General features: G+C 42.6%; 1 protein-coding gene across 3 annotated transcripts; it reads left to right on the forward strand.

The window, feature by feature from the left end:
* Positions 1–425: 425 nt before the first annotated feature.
* On the forward strand, positions 426–25852 carry LOC311485525 (ras-specific guanine nucleotide-releasing factor 1-like). 3 transcript variants are annotated; one of them, XM_084541000.1, is made up of 27 exons: positions 426–1070; positions 6208–6314; positions 8194–8341; positions 9088–9180; positions 10962–11215; positions 11334–11413; positions 11892–12085; positions 12996–13105; positions 13362–13480; positions 13803–13981; positions 14177–14240; positions 15019–15161; positions 15417–15499; positions 16079–16327; positions 18551–18924; positions 19330–19451; positions 21176–21344; positions 21904–22010; positions 22128–22240; positions 22727–22787; positions 22873–22979; positions 23119–23203; positions 23295–23492; positions 24112–24191; positions 24312–24429; positions 24575–24643; positions 25233–25852. In XM_084541000.1, exons 1-27 carry the CDS (start codon positions 795–797, stop codon positions 25323–25325), a joined length of 3795 nt encoding a protein of 1264 aa, XP_084397126.1. In that variant the 5' UTR covers positions 426–794; the 3' UTR covers positions 25326–25852. The 3 variants fall into 3 exon arrangements, with proteins under 3 accessions (XP_084397126.1, XP_084397125.1, XP_084397127.1); XM_084540999.1 differs by having other exon boundaries at positions 13803–13963; XM_084541001.1 differs by having other exon boundaries at positions 13803–13963; positions 19330–19446; positions 21174–21344.

Raw genomic sequence — 25852 nt, forward strand, 5'->3', positions numbered from 1 at the left:
ATGTTGACTTGAAGCGTGTGTTGTAGCAGGATCTGGATTCCTCTTCCTGAGTTACATTACAGAGGAAGCAAGTGCAGTGTGCTTGTGTCTGTGTGTCAGTGTGTGTGTCCGTCTGTTTGTTCTTGTTTTTATTCGCGTGTCGGAGCCAAGCTCTTGAGGAACACAAGCGTTGCGGGGTCATTTGTTTTTTGTTTTTTTTTGGGACCCACGACTTTTCGTTGGTTAGAACATGTTAAGCATTGGTTTTAGGGTTGAGATGATTAGGGTCTGTGTGTCTCCTCCGGGATCCTCCGATTGAAGAAACTGCGTCTCTCCCGTGGTCTCTCCGGGTGAGTTTCTGTCCGAGGTGCTGAAATCTGCGCTGTGCCGGGGACAGGTCACGTGACTGCGCTTCCTCCCTCTGAGAGAGAGAGAGAGAGAGAGAGAGAGAGAGCAGGATGCTGAGTTTGTGTGAGCGCGCGCTTGTGTAGGCTCCGCACGCGGACACTTGAGTCCACATCATGAGCTGCTGGGCTCACGAGGAAGGCATCTCTGAGACGGCGTCGGGGCTGCAGTAGCACGCCTGCAGCGTGGACAGTTTAGTGCAGTTTCATGCGTGACCGCGGTTCGTTCCGTGCACCGTTTTCTCCCTGTTTTGATTTCGCCGTTGCAAACATTAGTGCAGCAAGTGGTGATGGGCACACAGGAGTGGGCTGCTGCCCACCAAGTCTGACTGTGTTTCGGAGGCACTGAGGAGAAGAACATGTAAGAATCCGCAGGCATCCCCGCAGATCCTCTCCGGATTCACAGCCAAAATGCAGAAAGGGATGAGACTCAATGATGGCCACATCACCTACCTGGCTCTTTTGGCGAAGAAGGACGGGACGAGGCGAGGTTGCCTGAGTAAGAAAAGCTCAGACAACACAAAATGGCATGCAAAGTGGTTCGCTTTGTTGCAGAATATGTTGTTTTATTTCGAAAACGACTCCAGCTCACGCCCCTCCGGACTGTACCTGTTGGAGGGATGCGTTTGTGACAGGGCGCCGTCTCCCAAGCCGTCTCTATCAGCGAAGGAATGCTTAGAGAAGCAGGTAAGATATTGATCGCACGGGGAGCTCCCCTAAGTCTGTCTGACTGACACCGTCAAGGTAATCAGTCTCACTGCTCGGACGCACTCATCAATGAAACTCTGCTTTATCACTTTGGCTCCGGCTTAAAGCGGCATATTTATGAGAGCACGTATTCTGCACACGCAGCAAAGTGTTGTTTCCTCATTATATAATTACCACGCAAACAATTTCCCAGTGATGCTATTGCATCTTAGTTGACTTGACGTTCAGAGTTACGCAATGGCGTCATCCAAAGTGATTGATTGTCTCGATTCTGCACTAAAATAGCCTCGCAGTCTACCTCAGAGGTGTCTCATTAACTTCATGAAATACAAACATCCACAGAGGCTCGAAGTTCTCTGCGCAGACTTTTTTTTTATTCCAGTCAATATCACAGTATCCGCTGCGTCACATTTATATCCGTGGAAGTATTTTTAGACAAAGGTTCAGAGAATGCAGCACATGTATACGGAGTAAACTTAAACTGCATCCAAACTTTGTAGGTTGCCATCTTGCGGAGGAGAGCTGTCCCTTCCCCTGTCGTTTTGACGTATTGATTTAATTCCTCGTCTTGATATTAATAGCATCCTACCTTGGCAACTGTGTGTCCTCCGGATTTATAGCGGCTTGGTTCATTTGATAGCTCTCTCATTATCATGGGTTGTTAACGACAGCCATGAATGAAAACCAAACGACTTCCAGGGCATGCTTTTGTTTCTCACTACATCCCCCATTCGTTTTGTTTTTAATTCCCCTGGCACTTAGTGCCATGGATTATCATGTGTGAGGGCTGAACGTTTTTTTTTTGTTTGTTGTTGTTGTTTTTTAATGCCAGTGACACACTCAGAAATATGTCGGGGAAAGCGTGGCTGCGTCCAGTGGAACCGATTTGAGGGGTTAGAAGGGACGCTGCTGCTGGAGGAACTAAAGATTGTGGCGTAAAAGCGTTAAGGAGCCAGAGAAGTGGTCAGGCTGCTGTGAGCTATGACTGCAGTCACCTTCTGAAATCTGCTCTGCCAGCTGCAGCCTCTTCTGCTTTCCTTGCAGCAGAAGGGATAAAGAAGGGAAATGTCAAATTCATAGCTCATGTGTTAAAAAGATCATCTCAGTTTTACAGGGAAACACAGACACTCAGCTGTTTTCACCAAGAATTCGGGGAACATCTGGACTTTCACCCTTGCTGACATGTTACACTTTTACTATTTTACTTTCAAATTTATAATTGTGACAACAATTTAAAGGCAACATGGTGTGGCTTTTGCAAACTGGCACATACTATGTTTGTGTCCTTGCACTGGTGAGTTTTGTCTTCTCCATATTTTTGGGCATTTTATGCATTGCACAGAGGTGTCTCCAATAAAAGTGTTGACGTCGGGGTTCACACTTGGGACATAGGCCACAAGGGTGCAATTTGGAGCATAAAATAACTCCAGTGCAACATTAAAGTGTACAACCTGGTGGATGAGGTTACACAATAGCACAAATATGACTTGGGTTATTTATAAAGATAAGTGATTTCGAAGCTAGTTGTATGAAACTCTTGAATAAAGAGCAGGGGAAGAAAAGGCGGCTATTTTTGCCCGTTACTGTGATTTCATAGAGGAAAATGTTCACATTCTCAAAATCAATAACTACCACCTGGGCTGCTGTTGGTATAAATGTCGAGGATGTTGTGTATATCCCATCTACAATGTTGATCACCCATCCCTCATGGATTGCTCTTATTTCGTAGCGAGAGTAGCTACAAAACAAAATCAATCGGCCCAAAACATTGTTGCACCCATTGTGGGAATATTTGATTATATTTGCGTGCTGCACCACAACACTCAGTCTGTCACTGATCCTGTAAAGTTGATCTGATTATGTGTTATTATAGAATCACATTGCTCTCTTTACCATTTGTATTTTACTGTGTAACACATTGTAGGGGTGCATAAAGGATGGGAACAGAGTAAATCCATTGTCTGTGACTCCTACAGTGTCTCTTCTTGTTCCAGTTACTCTATGTTCCTGTTTCCATCAGACGTACCCAGTGTCGCTGTCCATGATGCTGAACTCTGCTGTCATACGTTCCCAACACTAGACCTGGCAAATATAGTATAGTGGTGCAGATGGCGCTATGCTATATTTAGACATTTATGATCATTTTTTGTTTATTTTACCCTAGACAAGATTTTCTTTTTGCTTTAATGTAGTTTTTCTTGGCTTGCAAGGGTAAATTGAGAAGATTTAGTTTTATAAATTAACCAGACGCTAAGGTGGAAGATCAGAAAAAGGTCACACTGATCGTTTCTGGAGGCTTATGTGGAAATGAGCCTACTTATGAGGACTAGTTAGTTATGAGGACTTGTTGGTCGCTGTGAACCATTCAACTCTGAGAACTGTTCAGCCTATTTTCTTAAAACCGTGTCAGGACAAGAGGCTGTTCTGGGGATAGAATATGTGCTGAGTGACATCTACGATGACAGCTGTTCATGCCGACTGCTCCAGTGAATTTATTTCAACAGCGAATTAAATGAATTTGAAAGCCTTCAATTAGCATAACACAGTCTTCTGCTCAGCACGTGTCCCTTTACATAATATGTGTCAGTGATGAATTACCTCAGTTTTGGAGCATTTGTGTATTGGTTTATTCTCGGTTTATTAACTGTGCACATGTAAAGATATTTGCTCCAACACATGTTCTTCCTGTGCGAGAATCGCACACTATGTGGTGTTCAATCAATCATGTCGGTATGTGTCCACGTCCGTGCATCTTTGTGCAACTCGTCTCGTCTTGTGTGCGTGCCTCAGAGTCTATATTTGTCTGGCTGTGTCCTCCTGCATATGCCAATGTCGATCCATAAACTGAGCGTCTGCACAGAAAAGGTGAAATGAGGACAGAAAGTGTAATCAATGCTCCAGGTGTCTGAGGGCATACAGATTTCCTTTTCACTTTACCCCACTCTGAAAAAACAAAGAATGACACCTGAGTCGATGAGCAGACTGCAGAGGTCGTCAGAGGCAATGCTACTGTACGTTCCTGACAATAAACCTCTTACATGGACGGATTACAGCAGATTCCAGATTTTTGTCGAGTGCGTAAGATGTGTGTGTGTGTGTGTACTGTATTTCAGTGAGTGTGTGGCAACGCTGCAGGAGGAATGGCCAGGAGAGCACTGGATCTTATCTGTGTGTGTGTGTGTGTGTGCGTGTGTGTGTCTGTGTGTGTGACAGGGAGAGGGACAATGCAGCGAATAGATGCCAAGCCAACTGCCACCTTGCAGGGCTACAGTGCTTTTTATAGCCCTCACTCCTCAAAAAGGCAAAAGATCGCTCTCTCTCTCCCTCCCGCTCTGTCTGTCTCTCCGTTCTCATTGTATTCTTTGGAGTGTTCTACTTTTTAAATGTTCTTATTCCCCATTTAGAAGGCGAGCTACGTTTAAGCCCACAGTTACTATGGCAACCCCTATTTGCATCTGAAAAAGTGCATTTGAAGGGGCCAACAAAATGTGCAACAACATGCCTTTGCATTGTGCTCCATTTAGCAAGTACAGCAAAATATGGGCATGCGAGGAAGGGGAGATGGGTCGTCTTAGGTACTGGTGGTGGTGATGGCGATGGTGCGGCGTTTCCTTTTTGTACTATTTTGTGTATTTCATGTATATAAATACATTCTCAATGATCAGTCTGCCTATGTGGTCAGCTGAATGAATTTATTGTATAAGCTTGAAACATAGGTTACACAATAGACATATTTTAACCATAGACAGCATGGCCGTGGCCGACTGAAAGTAAATGTGAACATGAGCAACTGCATCTGGGCAACAGCACAACAAGTGCAGTATAAGTACAGTGTAAGTGTACACTGTAGACTCAAATAGAAGCTATTGCCTTTTCAAGTAATAATTTACTTCCAGTAGTGATGAAATGTAGGTTTTGTGAGTGTTCATTCACTTTTCTTGCTTATTTAAGATAAATCAGACTAGTCACACTTTCATTTTACTGACAGTAGTGTAGTTTATGTATATTGAACAGACATGCTATATATTTCCCTGTGTTTTTCTGATAGTGACTTTAGTTCTTCTTTAATAGGGGATTCCACAGACTCTGTCGCTCTGTATGTAAGATCAGAGACTAGATCAGTAGTTAACTTGATCTAGACTTTTAAAATGCCACTTTTCTGTTTGACAGACTTATGAAAACGGGTTTAAAGGCGATACAGTAGCTCTGAGGTTTAATACAACTGGAAGCCACCTTCAAATCAATTATGAGATCCGATCTGGTTGCGTTTGTTTATAAACTTTAAACAAGGACTTGTATCTGAGGCGAAAAATGTAGTGACGTGCGGTTAAATATAGCCGCCTAAAAGGCTTGACACACCAGCTCGCAGGATGCGAGAGATGGGAAGCACGTTATTGACAAAGGCCCGTTCTGCCGCTCATCAGGAAATATGGAACATTACTCCCCATCACAAATGATTTGCTCTTGGCATTTGGGAGGGATAAAAAAATCCAATATATTGGATTTGTGGGGGTCTATTTACAATGCATCGGTGTTATATAATTTGATGTGTTTCTACTACAAATAGGCTGTCCTTATTATTAGTGCGGTGACCACCAGTTTTGTTGATTTGAGGATTTTATCTCATAAGCCTATTTAAAAACAATCCCGCATGCGTTTGACGTAATTGCCGTAACTGAACCTTTAAGGCTGCCAGGTCAGCGGAGATAATTGGTGAGAGGGGGGTAAAAAAAAAGGGGGCGAGGACCTAGAGGTGTTTGTGTTGCTAAAATGCAGCCAAATCACTGGAACGAGGCAAAAATGAAACTAAACAAAAAAATGGCGTCAGACGAGAGGCTTCCGCCGATTCAGAGGTGAGTTGCCAGGTTACAGACAGAATGCACAGAGGCTTTATAATGAATCTCTCAAGACTTTTCCCTCAGGATCTCTCTCTCCCACTCCTTCACACACATGTCCACGCACGTGTGTGCACATGCAAGTTCAGTTTAGAGAAAATGTAGGTTTAAGAAATTTGCTTGAGGTATACGTCGTTCACTTTGTGGCTTCATCATAGCCTGATAATCTCATTTTACGCTCAACAAATATTTAACTCTCTCTCTTCGTTTTTGTTTCCCAGTACTACTTCACTGTCACATTCAATCATGACAACCAGAAAGCTTTGGAGCTGCGCACGGAGGACGTCAAGGACTGTGATGAGTGGGTGGCCGCAATCACACAGGCCAGGTACCTCTCACACATGACCTCTCACCTACATACACACATTAGGCCGAGGACCTTCTGAGGTGGAGGTCTTGCCGAGAAGCGTGAGTGTAGCGCCGGTGAATTTAATCAGTCAGTGAAAGAGACTTACCTCGGCCACACGTCAGAAAACATCAAATGCGGTGTCACGTGAACAGCTCTCATTATCAGATGTTTGTAACGTATTAGGTTCAAAACCAAGCCCAGATTATAACATGTATGTCTTCGACATACACAGAATTAAAAATACAGTGGCTCCGACTGACAATGCAAAAGGTCAGTTAAAGAACTGTAAATTTTGTCCAGTGCGAAAATATACACATCAAATCAGATTTACTTGCCGTGTATATATGTACACACATGCAAGGAATTTGTTCTCTGCATTTAACCTATTCGAGTGAGCATGCTTGGAGCATTAGGTGCCCGAGGCATGGGCGTAAACACTTAGTGACTGGTAACATAACAAAACACAACAGCCACGTGTTTTCAGCTAAATGTTGACACCAGTTTACCACTAAAATGTGTCCAATAATTTATCACGCTATTAGATGTTTGCGTCATTGCCATCGGTGCAACCTTGCTTTTAGGCTCAAAAATACATTAGTTTTAGTTTCTGTTGTCTGGTTCATTTATGCAGGGTGAGGAGTTTGCACACCGGCAGCATTAAACAATGTAGTGTACCGAGAATTACTAACAGTAATTATTAACAGCAAGTCAAACAATCACCAAATCAGTGTGATGATCTGCTCTCCTTGTCTTCTATGGCACTTTATACTCAGGTATTGTTTTTTGTTTGTCTATACTATCAAAGCCATAACTCAAATTTTCTGCCGTTATCCACACTAGGTACAAATTTGAAGTAAAACTGCAATTTAGCTGAACTTTTGTTGCTCAACCAGCTGGAAAATCAGAGTGATGTGTGGCACATGTGTGTCCTGGGCCATTATTTCCAGTGTTTTTCATGTGAAACCCCTGGAGAGTACTGACTCTGTTATGATTCCCTCCACTGGTTTATTGTGTGCATATCTACTGTTACTATCGTGTAGATGCAGAAGGGCAGTGTCAACAGTTTTTATTTTTTTAATATGTATTATTACCTTTACAGGCACCTTTCCATCAACATCCATCAATGAAAAATTTTTGCCAATACTGACTAGTGGTTTATGGATTCCTCACATGTGTGATGGGTGAAATGCTCCTTTAAGATACAGGGACAAAAGAGGGTCATGAAAGCCAAGTGATACCATGACTCTAAATGTCAGCACTGTGCATTTGTATGGCAAAAGGTCAACTGATTGGGCTCATTGAAGATTAAATTGATTAGTGCTCTGTCTAGGCAGCAGCACTTACTGTACAGGGCTAAGTTGCTCTGTAATATTGTAATCCTCAGCAGAGCAATGAAGACCTGTATTTACTTATCTTCATGTCACATTTTTTAAAGATTCCCAATGTGTTGATGTTCGATGCTTTGAATAGCTTTATTTACATCAAATGTTCTGTTAAGGTTAATAATCTAAATCATTGATGTCAAGAGACATCTGAATTCAAAATAGCTTTGAGGCCTGATTTACACAAACTAGAAGGAGTCGACTGCACTGATTTTAAGCCTCATATGACATGCACATAAAGTGTTGAACTGGGTAATGTACAGAATTACTACTCATGCAGAAGCAGCTTTTACACATGGTGTTCTAAGCCTGCAAGTTGCCAAGAAAGTGCATAAGCGCACGGCACTCGGTGTGGATGTGAGGTCTGTGGTTCAAACATATGTTGATCAGAGGTCTGCCGTGATAAATCTGTGGAGAGCCCATGAAACATGCGTTAATGAGGTCCTTTCAATGTCTGTGCGTGTGTGTCTGTATAGTTACAGGAACCTGGCTACAGAGCATGAGAGCCTCATGCAGAAGTATCTTCATCTACTCCAAATAGTGGAGACGGAGAAAACGGTTGCCAAGCAACTTCGACAACAGATAGAGGATGGGGAAATCGAGATAGAGCGACTAAAATCAGAGGTAACTTGCCTTGTAATTTCATGCTAGTAATACCTGTGTCAATCTGAATGCTGGTTTTGTCTTACTGTATGGTACACGGTGGAGACAAAGCAATGAAAGTAAAAGAAGACAGACAGAGATGATAATAACAGTGAGTGGTCACAGGACAAAGGTCACGACCCAGACCCACAATGCTGTGAGTGCATGGTGAGCTTCGCAGCTCACAGTGCCCCTGGGGTGTACTTGTTAGAGGCTCTGCAATACTGTTGAGTATTTTGTACCCTAATTATTCAGTCTAAACCAGATCAAATGCGTCTCCCTTTAATGTGCTAATGGCTACCTTCAATTGAATTGAATGTTTTCAATATGCATGAATCAGCTTTTGTTGTGCATGATACCGCAGTCTGCACCAGAAAATGGTAATCTACTGTCTCACTTTTCATGGGTAAAGTGTGCACTGGTAATGGACTTTGGGCTGTTTTGTTTAATTTCAGTTCTTTATTAAAAGTTTTGTTATTCACATGCTGCATATAAAGGGAGTAAATGTAACAGGTATTTTGAATCTTTGAAGCGGCTAAGGGACGGTAACAAATCTGAACAAAAAGCAATTTAAAAACGTTGAATAAGACATTAATAATCCTAATAAAACATGCAGTGCAGGTGGAGAACATGAAGTGACCCAGATCGTGAGTAGGCTTGTAGCTGTACACAGCATAACACGTTTTAGCCCGACCGAATCAGTCCTATACCGTTGTGCTGAATTTCAGATTGCTGGACTGCTGAAGGACAATGAGAAGATCCAGTCAAATCCAGAGGTGCCACCCAGCGAAGATGACACGGAGATCAAGAAGATCAAAAAGGTGAAATCCTACTGCCTGGGTGATGTGTACTGTTTAAATCAAGTAAAGACATAAGAGCTGGGAGAGTTTAGTGATTAGGCAAAAATCTTTTACAGCACGAATATTAGTGGTTTATTTTGCTTGAACCTGCATTTGCAGCAAGGAACTCCTTGTTCATTACAACCATCCTAAATAAATCTATGGAAGTTTTGAAACGATGAAAAAGAATGCAAAAATTTGAAATTGTAAAAGCTAGGATAAAACGATCGATAATTCCTTCAGCTCCGCTCAGCGAATTAGTGTCTTTCAGCTCGGTATTTTGGTCATTCATCCCTCAGCTTTACTCTCAACACTGGGCAACACTGGTTTACAGTCACAATAGCTAGGTGGTTAACAAAGTGGAAACTTGGAAAGTGGAAAAGATATTTCTTTAAAAAGTTGACTGAGTGAGAGCCTTCAGAAAAATATGGCCTACTCTCAAATACTGTAAGAGGAAACATAACTCCAATGTGACTCCAAATAACTGGACGTCTTAAACCGAGATGTTAGCTAGCCTGTGCCACTTTGTCAGCACAGTGTTTCCCCAACTTTTCCCAAATGACAAAGAAAAAGAAAACAACAAAAACAACAAATGTTGACAGCTAACTTAAGCTCCATTTATTGTGGAGTTGGTCAGAACATCCAGAAGGCATGGAGCAACATTACCCTTCTACCAGTCCAGTATTTATTTTGTATTTAGCTACCAGTTTTGGACTTTTTTCTTTTTGGACTACCATCTAAAGTTAGCCATCTGACACTTCAGCTGTCTGTCTAGCCTGTCAATAACTTGACTTGTATAAGTTGTTGGAGGCCGTGGCTCATGTAGAATGGGATGTCCACTGATTGCGGGGTTGGCGATTCACTTCAGTTTTCCCACCAGGACTATGTACGTTACACCTTGTCACACTTTTTTGACAAATGCATCATTATCTTCAGCTTGCACACATGTTGTACCAAACTTAATGTTGTTCCAGTCTAATGGTATATCCATATAAAGTATCTTCCACTAACTGTGACATAGTGTTGATCCGTGGTGAGGAGGTAGGTCTCAAATGCAGACATAAGGGCAGGCAGGAGCATAAAAACAAAAGCACTTTTATAAAACTTTAATCAAAATGGAAAACTGCTGAGTGTGAGGCAGGATATCCAAAAACACAAATCTAAAAAAAGATGAAATCCAAGAACGAGGAACTGAACCAAAATACTGTGAAACAAAGGTAACTCCACAGGCAACTTGACAAAGGCAGGGTTATATATATAACACACACACACACACACACACACACACACACACACATGCACACACACCCACACACACACGGGCTGATGTAATAACAAGACACAGGTGAAACCGATGAGGGGAGGAGCATGAAGACAAAAGACACAAGGGAAGACAGGTGAGTGTTATCACGGGGCGGAAAAAGACAAAGCCAGGAAGTAAAACTTAAATGCAACAGATTGCAAAATAAAGCAGGAAACCTAACTGGATAACAAAAAGATCACAACACATAGGGTGTGAGTATAACTACTTGCCATGACACAGATGGCATATGTAACTATTTGGAATCCAATTTTCCAGACCCCAAATGTTTAAATGTCACATGATAACATCAGCATATTAACATATTCCACTACAGTATAATAACAGGCGTCAGGCATCTCAAATATACAGTATAATACTGTATAATACTCCTTTTTGCATCAGGAAGTCACTTGCTAAACACATCAGCTCAACCTTTCTGTGCCAAACATTCCCATCACAGGTCCAGAGTTTCCTGCGAGGTTGGATTTGCCGCAGGAAGTGGAAAACCATCATTCAGGACTACATACGTTCACCTCACGCTGAAAGCATGAGGAAGAGGAACCAGGTGGTGTTCAGCATGTTGGAGGCCGAGGCCGAATACGTCCAGCAGCTCCACATCCTGGTCAACAACTTCCTGCGGCCGCTCCGCATGGCCGCCAGCTCCAAGAAGCCCCCGATCACCCACGACGATGTCAGCAGCATCTTCCTTAACAGGTGTCTGGTGCTCAGACTTGTTGTGACACAGTAGTTGGGACAGTGGTATCTGCCATGGTTGTGTACAGGAGAAGGAGAAACAGTAGCTCATGACCGCTGTTTCTCTTTGTGTTATTAGTGAGACCATCATGTTCCTCCACCAGATCTTCTACCAGGGCCTGAAGGCCAGGATAGCCAGCTGGCCGACACTGGTGCTGGGTAAGAGACGCTCAGACTGTCAGTCGCCCACACAATTCAGGATAAATATTCTTTTCAGTTGGATTTGTTAAAGTATCAGTTCAGCCAAATCACACACTAATAACGGTATTTCAAGTAAATCATGGGAATATCTTTGATAGCTCTGCCACTGAGATTTTTGGCACCAACTCAGTACATTGGAGGTTGGATTGTGGCTCTCACAACATATTTTCTTTTTTAAAAAAAGCATTTCATCCTTCAGAGACTCCTTTCTCCTTGTCCTTTTTACCCACATACTGTAATTCAAACTGTAGTTGAAACACAGATCTAGTGATTTAACACAAATTGGTACAAAATCAATTCACACTTTTTAAACTGCAGAGAGTTTTGACTTTCAGTGGTTGTTGGTGTCTTTACAGATTATTTTTGTTAATTCTGTTTGGTCAGTACATAGAGAATATCCTAATATGCACTAAGACTGCTGCCTCTCTTGTTCCAGCTGACCTGTTTGACATCTTACTGCCCATGCTGAATATCTACCAAGAGTTTGTGAGGAACCACCAGTACAGCCTGCAGATCCTGGCCCACTGCAAACAGAACAGAGACTTCGACAAGCTGCTGAAACAGTACGAGGCCAAGCCCGACTGTGAGGAGAGGACGCTGGAGACCTTCCTCACTTACCCCATGTTTCAGGTAAGATTCCACGTTCATTAAAATGCACTTTAGCAACACAAAATATATTATTATGAAATAATACTGGTGCTAGTGGTTAGCACTGTCGCCCTCAAAGTAAGAAACATGTTGGGTTCAAACCTGCCGGCCAGCTGAGGCTGTGTGGAGTTAGTTTGTTCTCCCCCAATCCAAAGACATGCACGTTAGGTTAATTGATGAATCTAAATTGTCCATATGTGTGCACTAGAGTGTGAATGGTTGTCTCTTTGTGTCTGTCCTGTGATAGACTGGCAGCCTTTCTAGGGTGTACCCTGCCTCAGACCCAATCACAGCTGGGATAAGCTCCAGCTGCCCCCTTGAGGATAAGTGGGTATATAGTAGATAATTGATGGAATAATGCATCAGCTATTCCGAAGCACTGAATTACAAACCGGACATTCATGTTGACGTCCAAAAGCATCTGAGACAACAAGTGAAGCATTTTACATTTTCCCATTTTTGAGAAAGCAAGAGTAATGCTTTCTTAATCTTGCACAGTACCAAAAATGAATGAATCTAAATGTAAATAGTTAAGAATAATCATTAATATATGATTATATCTGCTCTTTTTCTCATGACGAGATGACATTTTTCTCCAATTAGTGGCAACAGCAGTACTACTGAAGTAAAAAGCCACATCACAAACAGGACAACGATGCTGAGACTTGCTGACACGGATAAAATCAATGCACTTTCACAGATTTTCTCTTTCAAATGGAAGTGAATTCTATTTAAAGAGTGAATGAGAGTCATAATTAAAGTAACATGTGATAAACTTCAAAAATAATCTTTCGGACTCTTTATTTTAACTGCATTTTAACAAAAAATTCATTTCAGTTACTGATAAAAGCAAATCTCTCTCTCTCTCTCGCTCTCTGTCTCTCTTTCTTAGATCCCTCGTTACATCCTGACGTTGCATGAGCTGCTGGCTCACACTCCTCACGAGCATGTGGAGAGAAACAGTTTGGACTACGCCAAGTCAAAACTGGAGGAACTTTCCAGGTAGATTGTGTTGACCTACAGTACCTTTATGTGGCTCCACCACACAAGTAATCTCAGAACACTTAGATACACAAAACAGTATCGCCTGTATTCAATGCATGAGTATTTATGTTGCACAGATTTTGTGGTCAGTTCACATGAAGCCACGATGAACCAAAGTCACAAACAGTTAGTGAAGTTCATTAAGGCAATACAAAAGGACACACAACGTGAACTGAGTAGAACCTGAATTCATGGCTGTTTGTTGTCCTTTCAGAATCATGCACGACGAGGTGAGTGAGACCGAGAACATCAGGAAGAACCTCGCCATTGAGCGGATGATCGTTGAGGGTTGTGAAGTGCTGCTTGACACCAGCCAGACGTTTGTTAGACAAGGCAAGTACTAGACATTGAAAAAAATGGCCCTTCAGTCATTGGTTTATTTGCTAACGTAAAAGTAAATGACAGTTGAGGGTAAATACTGTAGGAAAGTAACTCTGACATCTAAAACATATGAATCTATTAAAGTCAGTGTTGCATTTATGTAATGAAATCAAATGAAGGCAAACCACAGAAGTTTGGATGTTCACACATAAATTCTTGTGTCACTTAATTACACTTTTCAAATGCTGTTGAATGTCAGACCAGTTGTCATATTAAGGAATGAAAAGAGGTCTCATTACATGCCTTTCTCATGTGTGTGTGTGTGATGCCACAGGTTCTCTGATCCAGGTGCCAATGAGCGAGAAAGGGAAGATCACGAGAGGCCGACTGGGCTCTCTGTCTCTGAAGAAGGAGGGCGAGAGACAGTGTTTCCTCTTCTCCAAACACCTCATCATCTGTACCAGAGGCTCTGGAGGAAAACTTCACATCACTAAGGTACAGTACAGCGGGACTGTAATTCAGACGGATCCATAGCAGAAAAACGCTAACGTCAGGTCTTCTCATAGTATTATTGCTTGTTAATTTTGAATTATTGTTCATTTACTTTGTACTTATTAACAATTGTCACGATTGTTACGCACAGACATCAGTTTGGCTGATGAACAAAAGCTCTGTCACGTATTTGCTGTATTTTCAACCTTGTCACAGAATGGAGTGGTGTCCCTCATAGACTGCACTCTGATGGAGGAGCCAGAGGGGACAGATGATGAGTGTAAGTTAATATATTCACATGTTTTCATAAATTGTACATGAGAATGTTGCAGTGTGTGTACTGTAGGCAGTGATAGTAATATCTAGATAGCAGAGAGCCCCTAGTGATGGGTTCTGGAGTATTGATGATGCACTGTACGGCCTTCATAAGTATAAGGGGGTTCAACAATGTGCAGAATATGCCAAAGGGTGGTCATCTGGGGGCCCCTTTCTCATTTCTTTTTTTCACGGAGCCCCAAACAATAGCTTGGCTGTATGTGGTAGTCAAAACAAGAAGCAACAGCACGTCATGCCCTTAAAGAAGACAAACCTGCAGCAACCTGCTTGCTGATAGCTCTTACAGCCGGTGAATTATCAGAACTGAACAAAGTGTGTTTCCCACTTTACCGGCATAATTTAGCAGATATAGATGAGAAAACTGTGTCTGAATTTAAACACCAATACCCCTGTGTAATTTATGAAGAAACAGTAGTATTTTGTGCAGAGCTTTTCCTTACTGTTTTCCAGACTCGCAGTTGCATCATTTCCAACTTTTCCTCTTCCACCCCCACATTCACTGTTGTGTCAATGTGTCAAAACATGAGTGATTATCTGAATTTATGTTTACACGGCCATCGGGAAACTGGATTCACCTCCATTTAATTTGACCAAAACGATCGCAATCGTCTTAGTTGGTTCACTGATACATATGCATGTGATTTAATCAAGTACTGGACAATAAACAATTTTAGCATTTTTCAGTCTTTTCAAATAAAGCTTGTTGACTTTGGGTCTTGCAGCCAAAGGAGAGCGCAGTGGCCAGGACACGGAGCACCTGGACTTCAAAGTGATGGTTGAGCCTAAAGATGTCCAGCCTTACACCGTCATCCTGGTTGCTTCGTCCCGACAGGAGAAGTCAGCATGGACAAGCGATATAAGCCAGGTAGTTCTCTCGACCAGTATTCAGTCACTGAACTGAAAACAGAAAGGTGTAGATCTGAGAGTCCAAGTTATGACAACACTCATGGAAAAAGAGCATACGTCTTTTATACGCACATGCTATCAATGCAGTGATTAAGAGGATCTGAAATTAAAAGCCTGGTGGTCATTGTAGCCACTGATTTACGGTAGAAACGTGTGGATTTCAATCACCTTTTCTCTGAAAGTCCTTTTCTTTGTCTGCCTCTCTGCCTTACAGTGCATTGACAACATCCGCTGCAATGGTCTGATGATGAACGCCTTCGAGGAGAACAGCAAAGTCACCGTTCCACAGATGATTAAGTGAGACTCTCCGACTCGGACACCACACAGAAAAGCACACACATTATACATGCACACACAGAGACTGGCATTGGCATTACACAAGTGTATGACAAATACATGAAAGATTCATGAGTGAAGGTTACACAAACTCACACACATATACTGTAGATATATTCGACAGCCTCCAATCTCAGCCATCACAACTACATGCCATACCACGTTATTTAACCCTTCCATTAATGGAAACCTAATGCTAATGTTAGCCCTGAAACAGAGTCTTACCTCTCTTTGTGAAAATCAGGGATCAATAGCGTAACATCTTTGACACAGTACTTACTTACAGTCCATTCCATGTGTCCAGAATGATTCTGTGGCCTCTCTCTAGTCTAGACTAGAAAGGCCAGTGGTGAAGTGTCTTCAGTGAAGCTTGACAAGTCCAGTTACCTTTGTTTTAGCTTTGTTATTTGGATAAAACATGTTAATCTTCAAATTTCTCTGAAACTGCTTCTTAACAATGTAAAGTTTCTGACCACTGACCCTCACATGAGCAGTTAAGTAAACTAACTAAAGGTGGGCTGCAATCTCACTCCGACGCAGGTCAGACACCAGCCTGTACTGCGACGACGTCGACATTCGCTTCAGCAAGATGATGAACTCCTGCAAGGTGCTGCAGATCCGCTATGCCAGCGTGGAGCGCTTGTTGGAGAGGCTGACCGACCTGCGCTTCCTCTCCATTGACTTCCTGAACACCTTCCTGCACTCTTACCGTGTCTTCACCAGCGCTGACGTGGTGCTGGACAAGCTCATCACCATCTACAAGAAGCCCATCAGCGCGATCCCTGCACGGTGAGTGAGGGAGTTCATTTCAAGAGGGTATGAACTTGTTCACACTACCCATGTTTCGGTAGCAGGCTAGCATTAAAAAAAAATCTATGACCGGTCTTGCATTAACTGGATGTGTGCGAATGTAGGAACATTGGCAACCTTGAAAAATATCTTTAAACATAACTTGGATAAGAGTTTTGTATCTGTTTGTTGAATATGGAGTTATGACCAGGAGACTGTTAGCTTAACTAGGGTTAGAGTTACAAGGATGACAAGGGAAATCTGAAGGAAACTAAATGTATTCACCAAAAAACACCTCTGATGCCTTCTCTCTTAAAAGCAAGTTAAATCTTGTTTGTTTGATCCATAGAAAATAAGAAGCCTTTGCTGGCTGCCTCACAAGATGATAACAAGGCTTCAGATAGAGCCAGGCAAACTGTTTCCTGTTACAGGTCTTTAATGCTAAGCTAAGCTAATTTGCCCCCGCCTGAATTTCAAGGCCTATAGGACTGAATAAAACCTGAGCTGTGAAAGTGAATATGTAATTTATTTAATATGTTAAAGAGATGTGTCTTAAAATTCATCAGCCACTCACTCCAAACTCACGTTTCAAGCTAATATAGCAGGCAAGGTTAAGTTCAAACTTGTTCTGTGTCATTTTGTACTATTTTGACTTTTGTGTAGAAGCGCCTAAAGAAATCCTTTTCATGTGTCATGTCCTGCACATCCCCTGTTAGATTTTCTGTAAGTGGACAGCAGCTTAGACAGCAGCGCCACGATGGTTTGTTCCATTAAACTCCTACAAGTACCTCACTGCCAGGTCCAATGCAGCAGCTTGTGACAACTGAAAAGGGAACAAAGTTTGAGATTTCCACATATTTTCTCCAGAGGATGCAGCAACAGTGCTGTAATGGTGCAGTGAAGAGGTGGGACTTCCCCGGTGTCTGAATTAGTCTTTGCTCTCACGTGGACTGTCTGTAAGCAGCCCATCATGCTATCATATCCTGTCCAGGTGAGAAGGGACCGGAGTGGAGGCAGGGAGAGGTCACACCGACACATCTTCTGTCCGCCATCACAGTTAATTGGGTCCTGTGTCCGCCCACCTCCTCCGAACCCCTCCTCTTCTTTCTCCTTCTTCTCTTTACCCTTTTCCATTCTCTCGCTTTTATTTTTCTTTCCACAAGTCTGACCATCCCTCTCTCCGCTGCGCTGTCACCATGGCAACCCTTTACTCTGCTGCAGGACCCCACCCTCTCCTTCTCTCTCCTCGTCTTCTCCCTCCCTTTCTCTCTCACCCTTTCTCCCATCATCTGCAGCGGCTCTACGGTATTAAATATTGATGGTGGTGTTTTGCACCCAGACCCCGCTCTCCTCTCGTCTTCTCTGCTTCTCCTTTTTGTCATACTCCTCTGTCGTCTCCTGCTTAATTATCTCCTCGAGTCTTTCCTCTTTCCTGCTATACTTGTGTCCCCTCTTGCCTCTCCACTTTGCTTTTTGTCATTTTTCCTTCTCATTTTATTTTCGCCTCCTCCCCCCCTTCTCTCCTTTCCTCTATCACACCAGCCTCCCTCGTTCCAATCTTTGCTCCTGTCATCTACATTCTTCACTGTTTTAGGCGAGGAGACACAACATGGCTGCAGCTAACACCATACAGGGCTCGAGGCTTCCCAATCGCCCACTCCCAGCCAGCAGCCTTTGCTGTGGTGGAATCCATATCCACTATGTTGCTCCTCTCTCGCCCCCTCCCTCTCTGTATCACTGTTTTCGCCCCTGCTTTTTTTTTTTTTTTTTGCATTGCACCTCTGTCTCCTTCTCCCACTTTCCCTCTCTGTCTCTATGTGGCTCCCCGTTTCTCTGTGTTTCTCTCTACCCATGTCTCTGTGGGCCTCCCCTGGGCTGGTTGCTGTTGGCAGCACCCGTGCCTCCCACACTGTCACTTGACATGCTATTTATAGGCCTTCAGAGGGGGTGGCTCTCAGTGCAAGGAGGATGCTGTCTTAAACAATGTAGCTTAAATAAAAGAGGCAGGAGCTCCCGAAGAGCCCTGTGGTTAATGTGTTCCCTCTCTGCCTCTGTGTACAGACAGCAAGTGCCCATTATCACCATTTCTCCCCTTTCCACTCTCTCCTATTCAGGTCACAAGTATTTTTATTTTTTTTTACCTAAAATTCAAAAAGAGCTGCTTTGCTCTTTTACAGTTCATCCTCATTTCCCTCCTCTCTTTTACTCTCTTCTTTCCTGCAGCTCTTTGGAGCTATTCTTTGCCAGCAGCCAGAACAACAAACTCCTCTACGGCGAGCCACCCACGTCGCCACGTGCCAGCCGCAAGTTCTCCTCCCCTCCTCCTCTCTCCATCACCAAGACGTCTTCTCCCAACCGGCGTCGCAAACTTTCGCTCAACATTCCCATCATCACAGGGGGCAAAGCCCTGGACCTGGCCGCACTCAGCTGCTCCCCCAATGGCTATGCAAGCATGCACTCCACCATGTCGCCCTTCAGTAAGACCACCCTCGACATCAACAAGCTCTATGTGTCTAGCACCATGGCCAGCAAAATCCCCGATGAGGGGGAGCCCAAGGCCGAAGGCAAGGCCGAAGAGGCTGCCACCAACAAGCAAGGTGGGAGTCACTGTCTGAGAGAGTTTGTGATTTTGCACAGTTTCAATTAACCTTTCATAACTGTGGCAGTAGTTTTACAAGTTTTATTGATATGCACATATGTTGTATTTATGTTAAGCTTTTTAAAGTGTTACTGATATATATTTTTGGTTAGTAAGTGGTGTAAAGGGAAAACTAATTAACTCTTTAAACAGAATCCCTTGGGACTGAACAGTAAAAGAGCAGTCATAGAGTCTCAAGTGGATATAGAGATGACATGAAAATAAAAAAAGGTTATGTTATTATCATATTATTGCATTCACACCTTTTCTTCCCCGACCATTTCATTACCACAACGCCCATCTCATTATATCTTCTTCTTTGTAGCCTTTTCTCTTGACTGTCAAACATACGCTCTCTGTCCAGATCTGTCTGTAAGAGAGGAATGTGATGAAGAGCCAAGTCAGAGCGATGAGACGGAAGCAGAAATGTCTCCTCCCAAGTCGCCATCAACACCCAAGAACGTCAAGTCAAAAAACTCCGGTACAGTATGATTCTGTCTCCCCGCTAATGTGCTGAGATCCTGTTTAAGCTGTTCGGTGTCTGTGTCAGAATGTCTTGTGATCTACTTTTAAATCCCAGCTCACCAGTTAAAAGACAAATGAGTTGGCAAGAATGTGAGAGCTGGCAAATTACAGTAGCTTAGTGGTTCGTGCTGCTGACTTACGGTACTTTGCCAAGGGGAATGTCTTGGCAAAAAATATGACAATAATAAAATAAGACCAATACATCCTATCAATAACAAAAAAAATAATCAGCAGGCCCACTGCTCATATGGTACATCCTCTATGACCGTTTGAACAAACGATTCCAATTGGCAGATTACTTATCTTTGCATGTCAGAAAACCTACTAAAATTAAACGAGCAGTTAAACTGAAGTGAAAACACAAAAGCAGTTGTCCTGTAACACCAGCTAGCATTCAGATTACGTTTCCTGACTGGTTCAGGTGTCATAAGACGCTACAGAGAATTATTTCCCTTGACCTACTGGTGCAGCATTTTGGGAAATCTTTTCTTTGGTGCGCAGATCTTTACCACTCCTGTGTTCTCATGCGGAGGAAAATAAAACTACAGCCAGCAGCAGTCTAGCTTAGCTGAGAATAGAGAGTGGAAACTTGTTTGTTTAGTCTGGATAAAAACTGAGGGGAAAAATATCAGCGCGGTACATAAGGGCTTATGTGCCAAGTAGTTGTCAGACACATACACCTCTTAGACTGTGTTACTTTTCGACACAACCAGTCAAGCTGTTTCCTCCTGTTGTCAGTCTTTATTCTGTTACAAGCTAACAGTCTGTGGCTATTCATAGTTATTTCACAGATATGAGAGGGACAAAAAACAATTTAAACATTTAACTTTGTCCATTTCTTGACACAGACCCCTTATGCCTCTGTTAAGAAAAGCTATCGCTGGAGCTTGATCCTGCAGATCCACACCGTCTTTTCTCTGGTCTAAAAATGATCACCACTGCAGATGAAGTGTTAAAAGGTTTTGATGAGAAGAGCAACTCGTAGAGTTAAATAAATATAGCCACAGCAGACTTAAAGCAAACTTTCTTTTTTCTTTTTTTGAAACGACAAACGACGTAGCTAAAGCCAAATAAGGTCTTGATGAAAACCACCCACAGCCTCGTGGCCCTCCCCGCACCGCACAGAGAGGGAGCATCCACCCCGTAGGTAGTCAGGCACAATTCATCCCCAGTGTGTTCTCTTCCCACGGTGCTGGATACAAGGGAAGCCAGTGCCTTGTGTGAGTAGGTGGAAGGAAACCTTGTACCTTAGCAACGATGTGCGTGTTCTTCCATACCGCCCCCGGCTGAACGGAGGAAGGCAGGGAGGAAGGGAGGGAGGCAGAGAGGCGGACACGGTGGAGTGTACACCGTCACTGCCACGAGCTGCAGGACACACTGTACTGCTGGGTCTGCTTCAGCTCTCTGTTGCCCTCCACTGGCCAACAACTTTGATTATACACATGTGGTAGGCTACTGTATACCCACAGCACGCTTCACAGAAGGAGTCAAATCACCTATAAACACCTAACCAGTTTTCCCGTAACCCTGATAGAGAGAGACAAACTAAAAATGCCACAATACTGATGTCTGTTAAACGTATGAAATGTTCTGAACTTAGAGGTAGTGTCCTTAGATAGTTTAACAGTTTCCTGCAATGATTATGTAATTATGACTTTCAATCTCTGTATTCCGTGCCTGTAGAGTTTTCCTTGTTTTCCTTCAACAACGGCATGGTGGTGTCATCTTGCCGGGAGCTGGACAATAACCGCAGTGCCCTCTCTGCCGCCTCGGCCTTCGCCATTGCCACCGCTGGTGCAAATGAAGGAACACCGACTAAGGAGAAGTACCGCCGCATGTCCCTCGCCAGCACAGGTCAGTCACATGAGGGGACAGAAAAGCTGTTTACCACTGAACCAGCTTACTTAATGTGATCTTGTTTACAGAAACAGTATCTAAAATCTCATGGCTGCAACAAATCTCAGTGATCAAAGAAGAGATGACTTTGCAATAAGTTCAGTTCTGGTTGGATTACATTGCCACATTTCTCAGAAAATGTGAGAAATGTGTGAGAGATCCTCTGACATTAGTGGTCCAGATAATAAGCAGGTTTGTGTCGTATGACCACTAGAGGGCTCCAGACCACATTCTTAATGCCATTTGCTTCATTGTCTTGATTATGTGCCGTTAAAGAAAGAATAGTGTACAACAAGAGTAAAAGTAGGCGAAATGAGGAGCTGCACATGTAATTCTGATCAGGCCCCCCAAAACGTTCAAATTAAAAGTACATTTATACTTCTTGAGCAATATTTTGACCTGTGCTGAGTCTAAACATATAACATATAGGATTTTTCCACAAGTTGAAATAATAAAATGCACTGTAAAGGAACGATTTAAAACAGTGGTTCTAACTTACTGTTAAACCTGATTCCAGGTTTTCCTACAGACCAGAGGAATGGGGACAAAGAGTTCGTTATCAGAAGAGCCGCCACGAACAGGGTCCTGAATGTGCTGCGTCACTGGGTCTCCAAGCACTCGCAGGTACAGTTCACCTTCCTCCTTTCGTCTTTTGCTTGTTTCTATCTCTCCCGTGTCTTTGCAGGGGAAAAAGCAACACCTCTGTAATGACTCTGTTGTTGTTCCTGTGTGGGTCTTCAGGACTTTGAGCTGAACACAGAGCTGAAGATGCGGGTAATTGGCTTCCTGGAGGAGGTGATGCATGACCCAGAGCTCCTGACACAGGAAAGGAAGGCAGCTGCCAACATTATCAGGTTGGTTTCCCGTTATCATTGCTTGATCACACATCCAGTCATATATGACACATTTGTTTGTGGAAAAAAAAAATAAAAGTTTTAGTAAGAAAATCTCCTCTGACAGAAATATCACTGAGGTAGTAAAAAAACCCAAAAGGAACTGGTCTAAATCTAACTCTTGGTTCACCTACACAAAATGTACCTGCACTCGGCCAGTAATGCTACAGAGAGCAGAACATTTTAACCTTTCTGCAGAGCTGCAGTCTCTGAAGTGCCCTCTGTTTCTCTGGGGAACACAAACCAAACTTTTAAATGGGTACACTATGGCAAAACTGTAAGGAAAAGCAAAGTATTGTGTGTGATTTAACAAATCTGTCACCGCAAACTAACCTAAGACTTAGAGAAACTGATAAACATGCAGTGGATGAGGTTGAGCCTTTTCTGTGTATCAAAGCCATTTTGAATAAAACTGAAAAATAATGGCGCTTACGTCTTCGCCTTCAGGACTCTAACTCAGGAGGACCCCGGAGACAACCAGGTCACCATTGAAGAGATCATGCAGATGGTGAGGGAGTGATTACAGAATAAAAACACGCGTTTCTTTTGCTTCAGTTGCATCAATGCTTATTGCCTCGTGTCTGTGTGTTCAGGCCACGGAAGACTGTAAGACCGAGCCGTTTGAGAGCCATTCTGCTTTGGAGATAGCCGAGCAGCTCACACTGCTGGACCACCTGGTCTTCAAGGTCATCCCATACGAGTGAGTACGCGCACATACTGTATGTGTACGCACAAACTGTGCAGGTTGAGTGGGAGGGTAGGGTGAAGGGCGGTACACACGCAGCGAATGTTGACATGTTTGTTGATCACTTGGAAACGTTTTTTTTTTGTGTGTACAGGGAGTTCTTTGGTCAAGGCTGGATGAAGAACGACAAGAACGAGAGAACCCCGTATATAATGAAAACAACCAAACACTTCAACGATGTATGTGTTTACTCTGGTATTCTAAATGATAGATAGATAGATAGATAGATAGATAGATCTTATGTATTTGTCTGTTTTTTTCTTTTGTCAGATCAGCAACAGGATTGCCACAGAGATCCTGCAGTGGGACGATGTCAACATGCGCGTGGCGGTGATTGAGAAATGGGTGGCAGTGGCTGACATCTGCCGCTGCCTCCACAACTACAACGCCGTGCTGGAGATCACGTCCTCTCTCAACCGCAGCTCAGTTTTCCGCCTCAAGAAGACCTGGCTCAAAGTCTCCAAGCAGGTATCAAATTAGACTAACTTTATTGGTCCTTGACTATATGTTGCTGCAAATTTCCCCACTGTGGGATAAATCAGAGGATTATCTTAACCTGTTTTATGTTATCTTATGTTAGCTTAGCTTAGCTTAGCTTAGCTTATACGTACACATTTTTCCTCTGTATTTAACCCATCCAGTCGGCCATACAAGGCCAACTGGGGTGTAGTTTAGTATTCACTAGGTCTCACAGTGTCAGTCTTTTCAGACGTTTTCTTTCAGATGTTGTTAGACATGAGAGATATTTTTTAGACATTTTTTTATTTTTTCTTTGGGACAAAGCCAGACTAGGTTACATCAGTACCTCTACTTGCTTTTGCTTTCGTACTTACTGGTACAGATATGAGAATGGTAATGATCTTCTCATCTCAACACTAGACAAGAAATATTACTTGAGATTTTTTTTTCTTCATTTCTTGTATTCGAAATGACTGAGGACATTTTGCGAGGGAACAAAAGGGAGACCATGACATGCTCTTAGAGTGGCAGAGAATGGTCATTTTGAATAAGACTGTCCGTCCTCTATTCAGAAGGTTGTGGTGTCCAGTTTCTGGCTGTAACAGTTTTGACCTGATCTGATTTCTAGACGAAGACTGTGATAGACAAGTTACAGAAGCTGGTGTCATCGGAGGGCCGGTTCAAAAACCTGAGAGAGGCTCTGAAGAAGTAAGTAATCATGTTTGCTGCTGTAGAATATTCCCTTTTGTGTTTAATGTCCTTTATGTTAGTTTCTGTGCGTGTACCCATATATTTGCTGTCTGTCTCTGACCTGCCTGCTGTCCTCAGCTGTGACCCTCCGTGTGTCCCCTACCTGGGAATGTACCTGACTGACCTGGCCTTCATCGAGGAGGGAACTCCCAACTACACAGAAGACAACCTGGTCAACTTCTCCAAGATGAGAATGGTAAAGAACATCAGCATGTACATGCAGTACCATAAACTGTGTACTTTCTGCTTTATCTCTTTTAAATGTAGGCATGCGGTGGAAATAAATTAGAAAAGTATCTGCCTTTTTTTTTTTTTAATTATTCTCTGCTATTTTCCTCCAGATATCCCACATCATCAGAGAGATACGGCAATTTCAGCAAACAGCTTACAAGATTGATTATCAACCAAAGGTGAGGTTACTTATTGTATTATCTGTATTGCCTTTTTAAAAAAAAAACTTATTTCATAATTTCCAGGAGCCTGTAGTTTTGATGTCTGGATTTTATTAGCATTGCTATGAAACATATCAGTAGGTCTGCTCTGTATTTGTCTGGTTAGCTTACTTAGCTTATATAGTTCTGTATTAGTGAAAACAGATGAAAGAGGTCAATAACCTCTTGAATGAATTGCGCTTCTGGGTATTATGTGTAGCTCTGATTGTTGGTCAGAGTTTGACAATGGACAATATACCGTACAGTCAATATTTCTATTTTTTCTGCATTAACAGTTATGGATTACAAGTTATGTGTCCTTTAATTGGACTGTTGTATTTTTATGTGCAGTCAATCAAAAAAAAAATCAAAAATCCTTTGTAAATCCTGCATTCAAAACTTACATAACACGCAAACTTCATCTATGTAAAAGAACTGAAACTTTAAATAAAGGATAGTTTATTATAACTCACTGATTTGTGCCACCATGGGCTAAATGTTCCACGTTTACATTAATAGAAGAAGAAATCTTGAGGAATCTTCATGTCTGTGCTCTTTATTGCTTCAGGCGGGAAGGTACCTGCTCGACAGCAGCACGGTGCTGGATGAGGAGAGCCTGTACGAAGCGTCTCTGAGAATCGAGCCCAAAACGTCGTCATGAAGAGGATCTCCCTCACTCTGCCCTCACAAGGAGTGTACAGCAACAGTATATCAAAATGTACATTTACTATTATTTGTATTAGACACAGTAGGCTGTGCCCTTCTAGTATATGCTCCCCAATGGACTTGTTGTGTATAATCGTTATTAGAGACTGAGTAGAAGCCCAGAGAGGTTTTATTTCTATAGTTATAGAGTATTATAGAGTATTTATATGTTATTTATCGTCTTAAAAAGTTATTTTAAACCACAGAATAAACAGACAGGAGAGTATAAAGACTTGACAGCCCGGCGGGAACGTGCAGTAAAAGAAAAGGCTCTCGTTCATGAGACAGAAACTTTTATGCTCAGATGTCAAAGTGAAGAGCGGACGACACGTAGCTGCAGTAATCTTTAAACAACTTCCAATATTCATAAAACCCTCATGTTAAAAATGGTTAAAAATATTTGCAGATCCACTGAAGTTTTAATTGTTAAGATTTCCGTCATGATTTATATTTGAATTCAGCCTCCATACTCAACACAATACT

Source organism: Chelon labrosus, assembly GCF_963514085.1.
Source record: "Chelon labrosus genome assembly, chromosome: 3".
Classification (NCBI taxonomy): domain Eukaryota; kingdom Metazoa; phylum Chordata; class Actinopteri; order Mugiliformes; family Mugilidae; genus Chelon; species Chelon labrosus.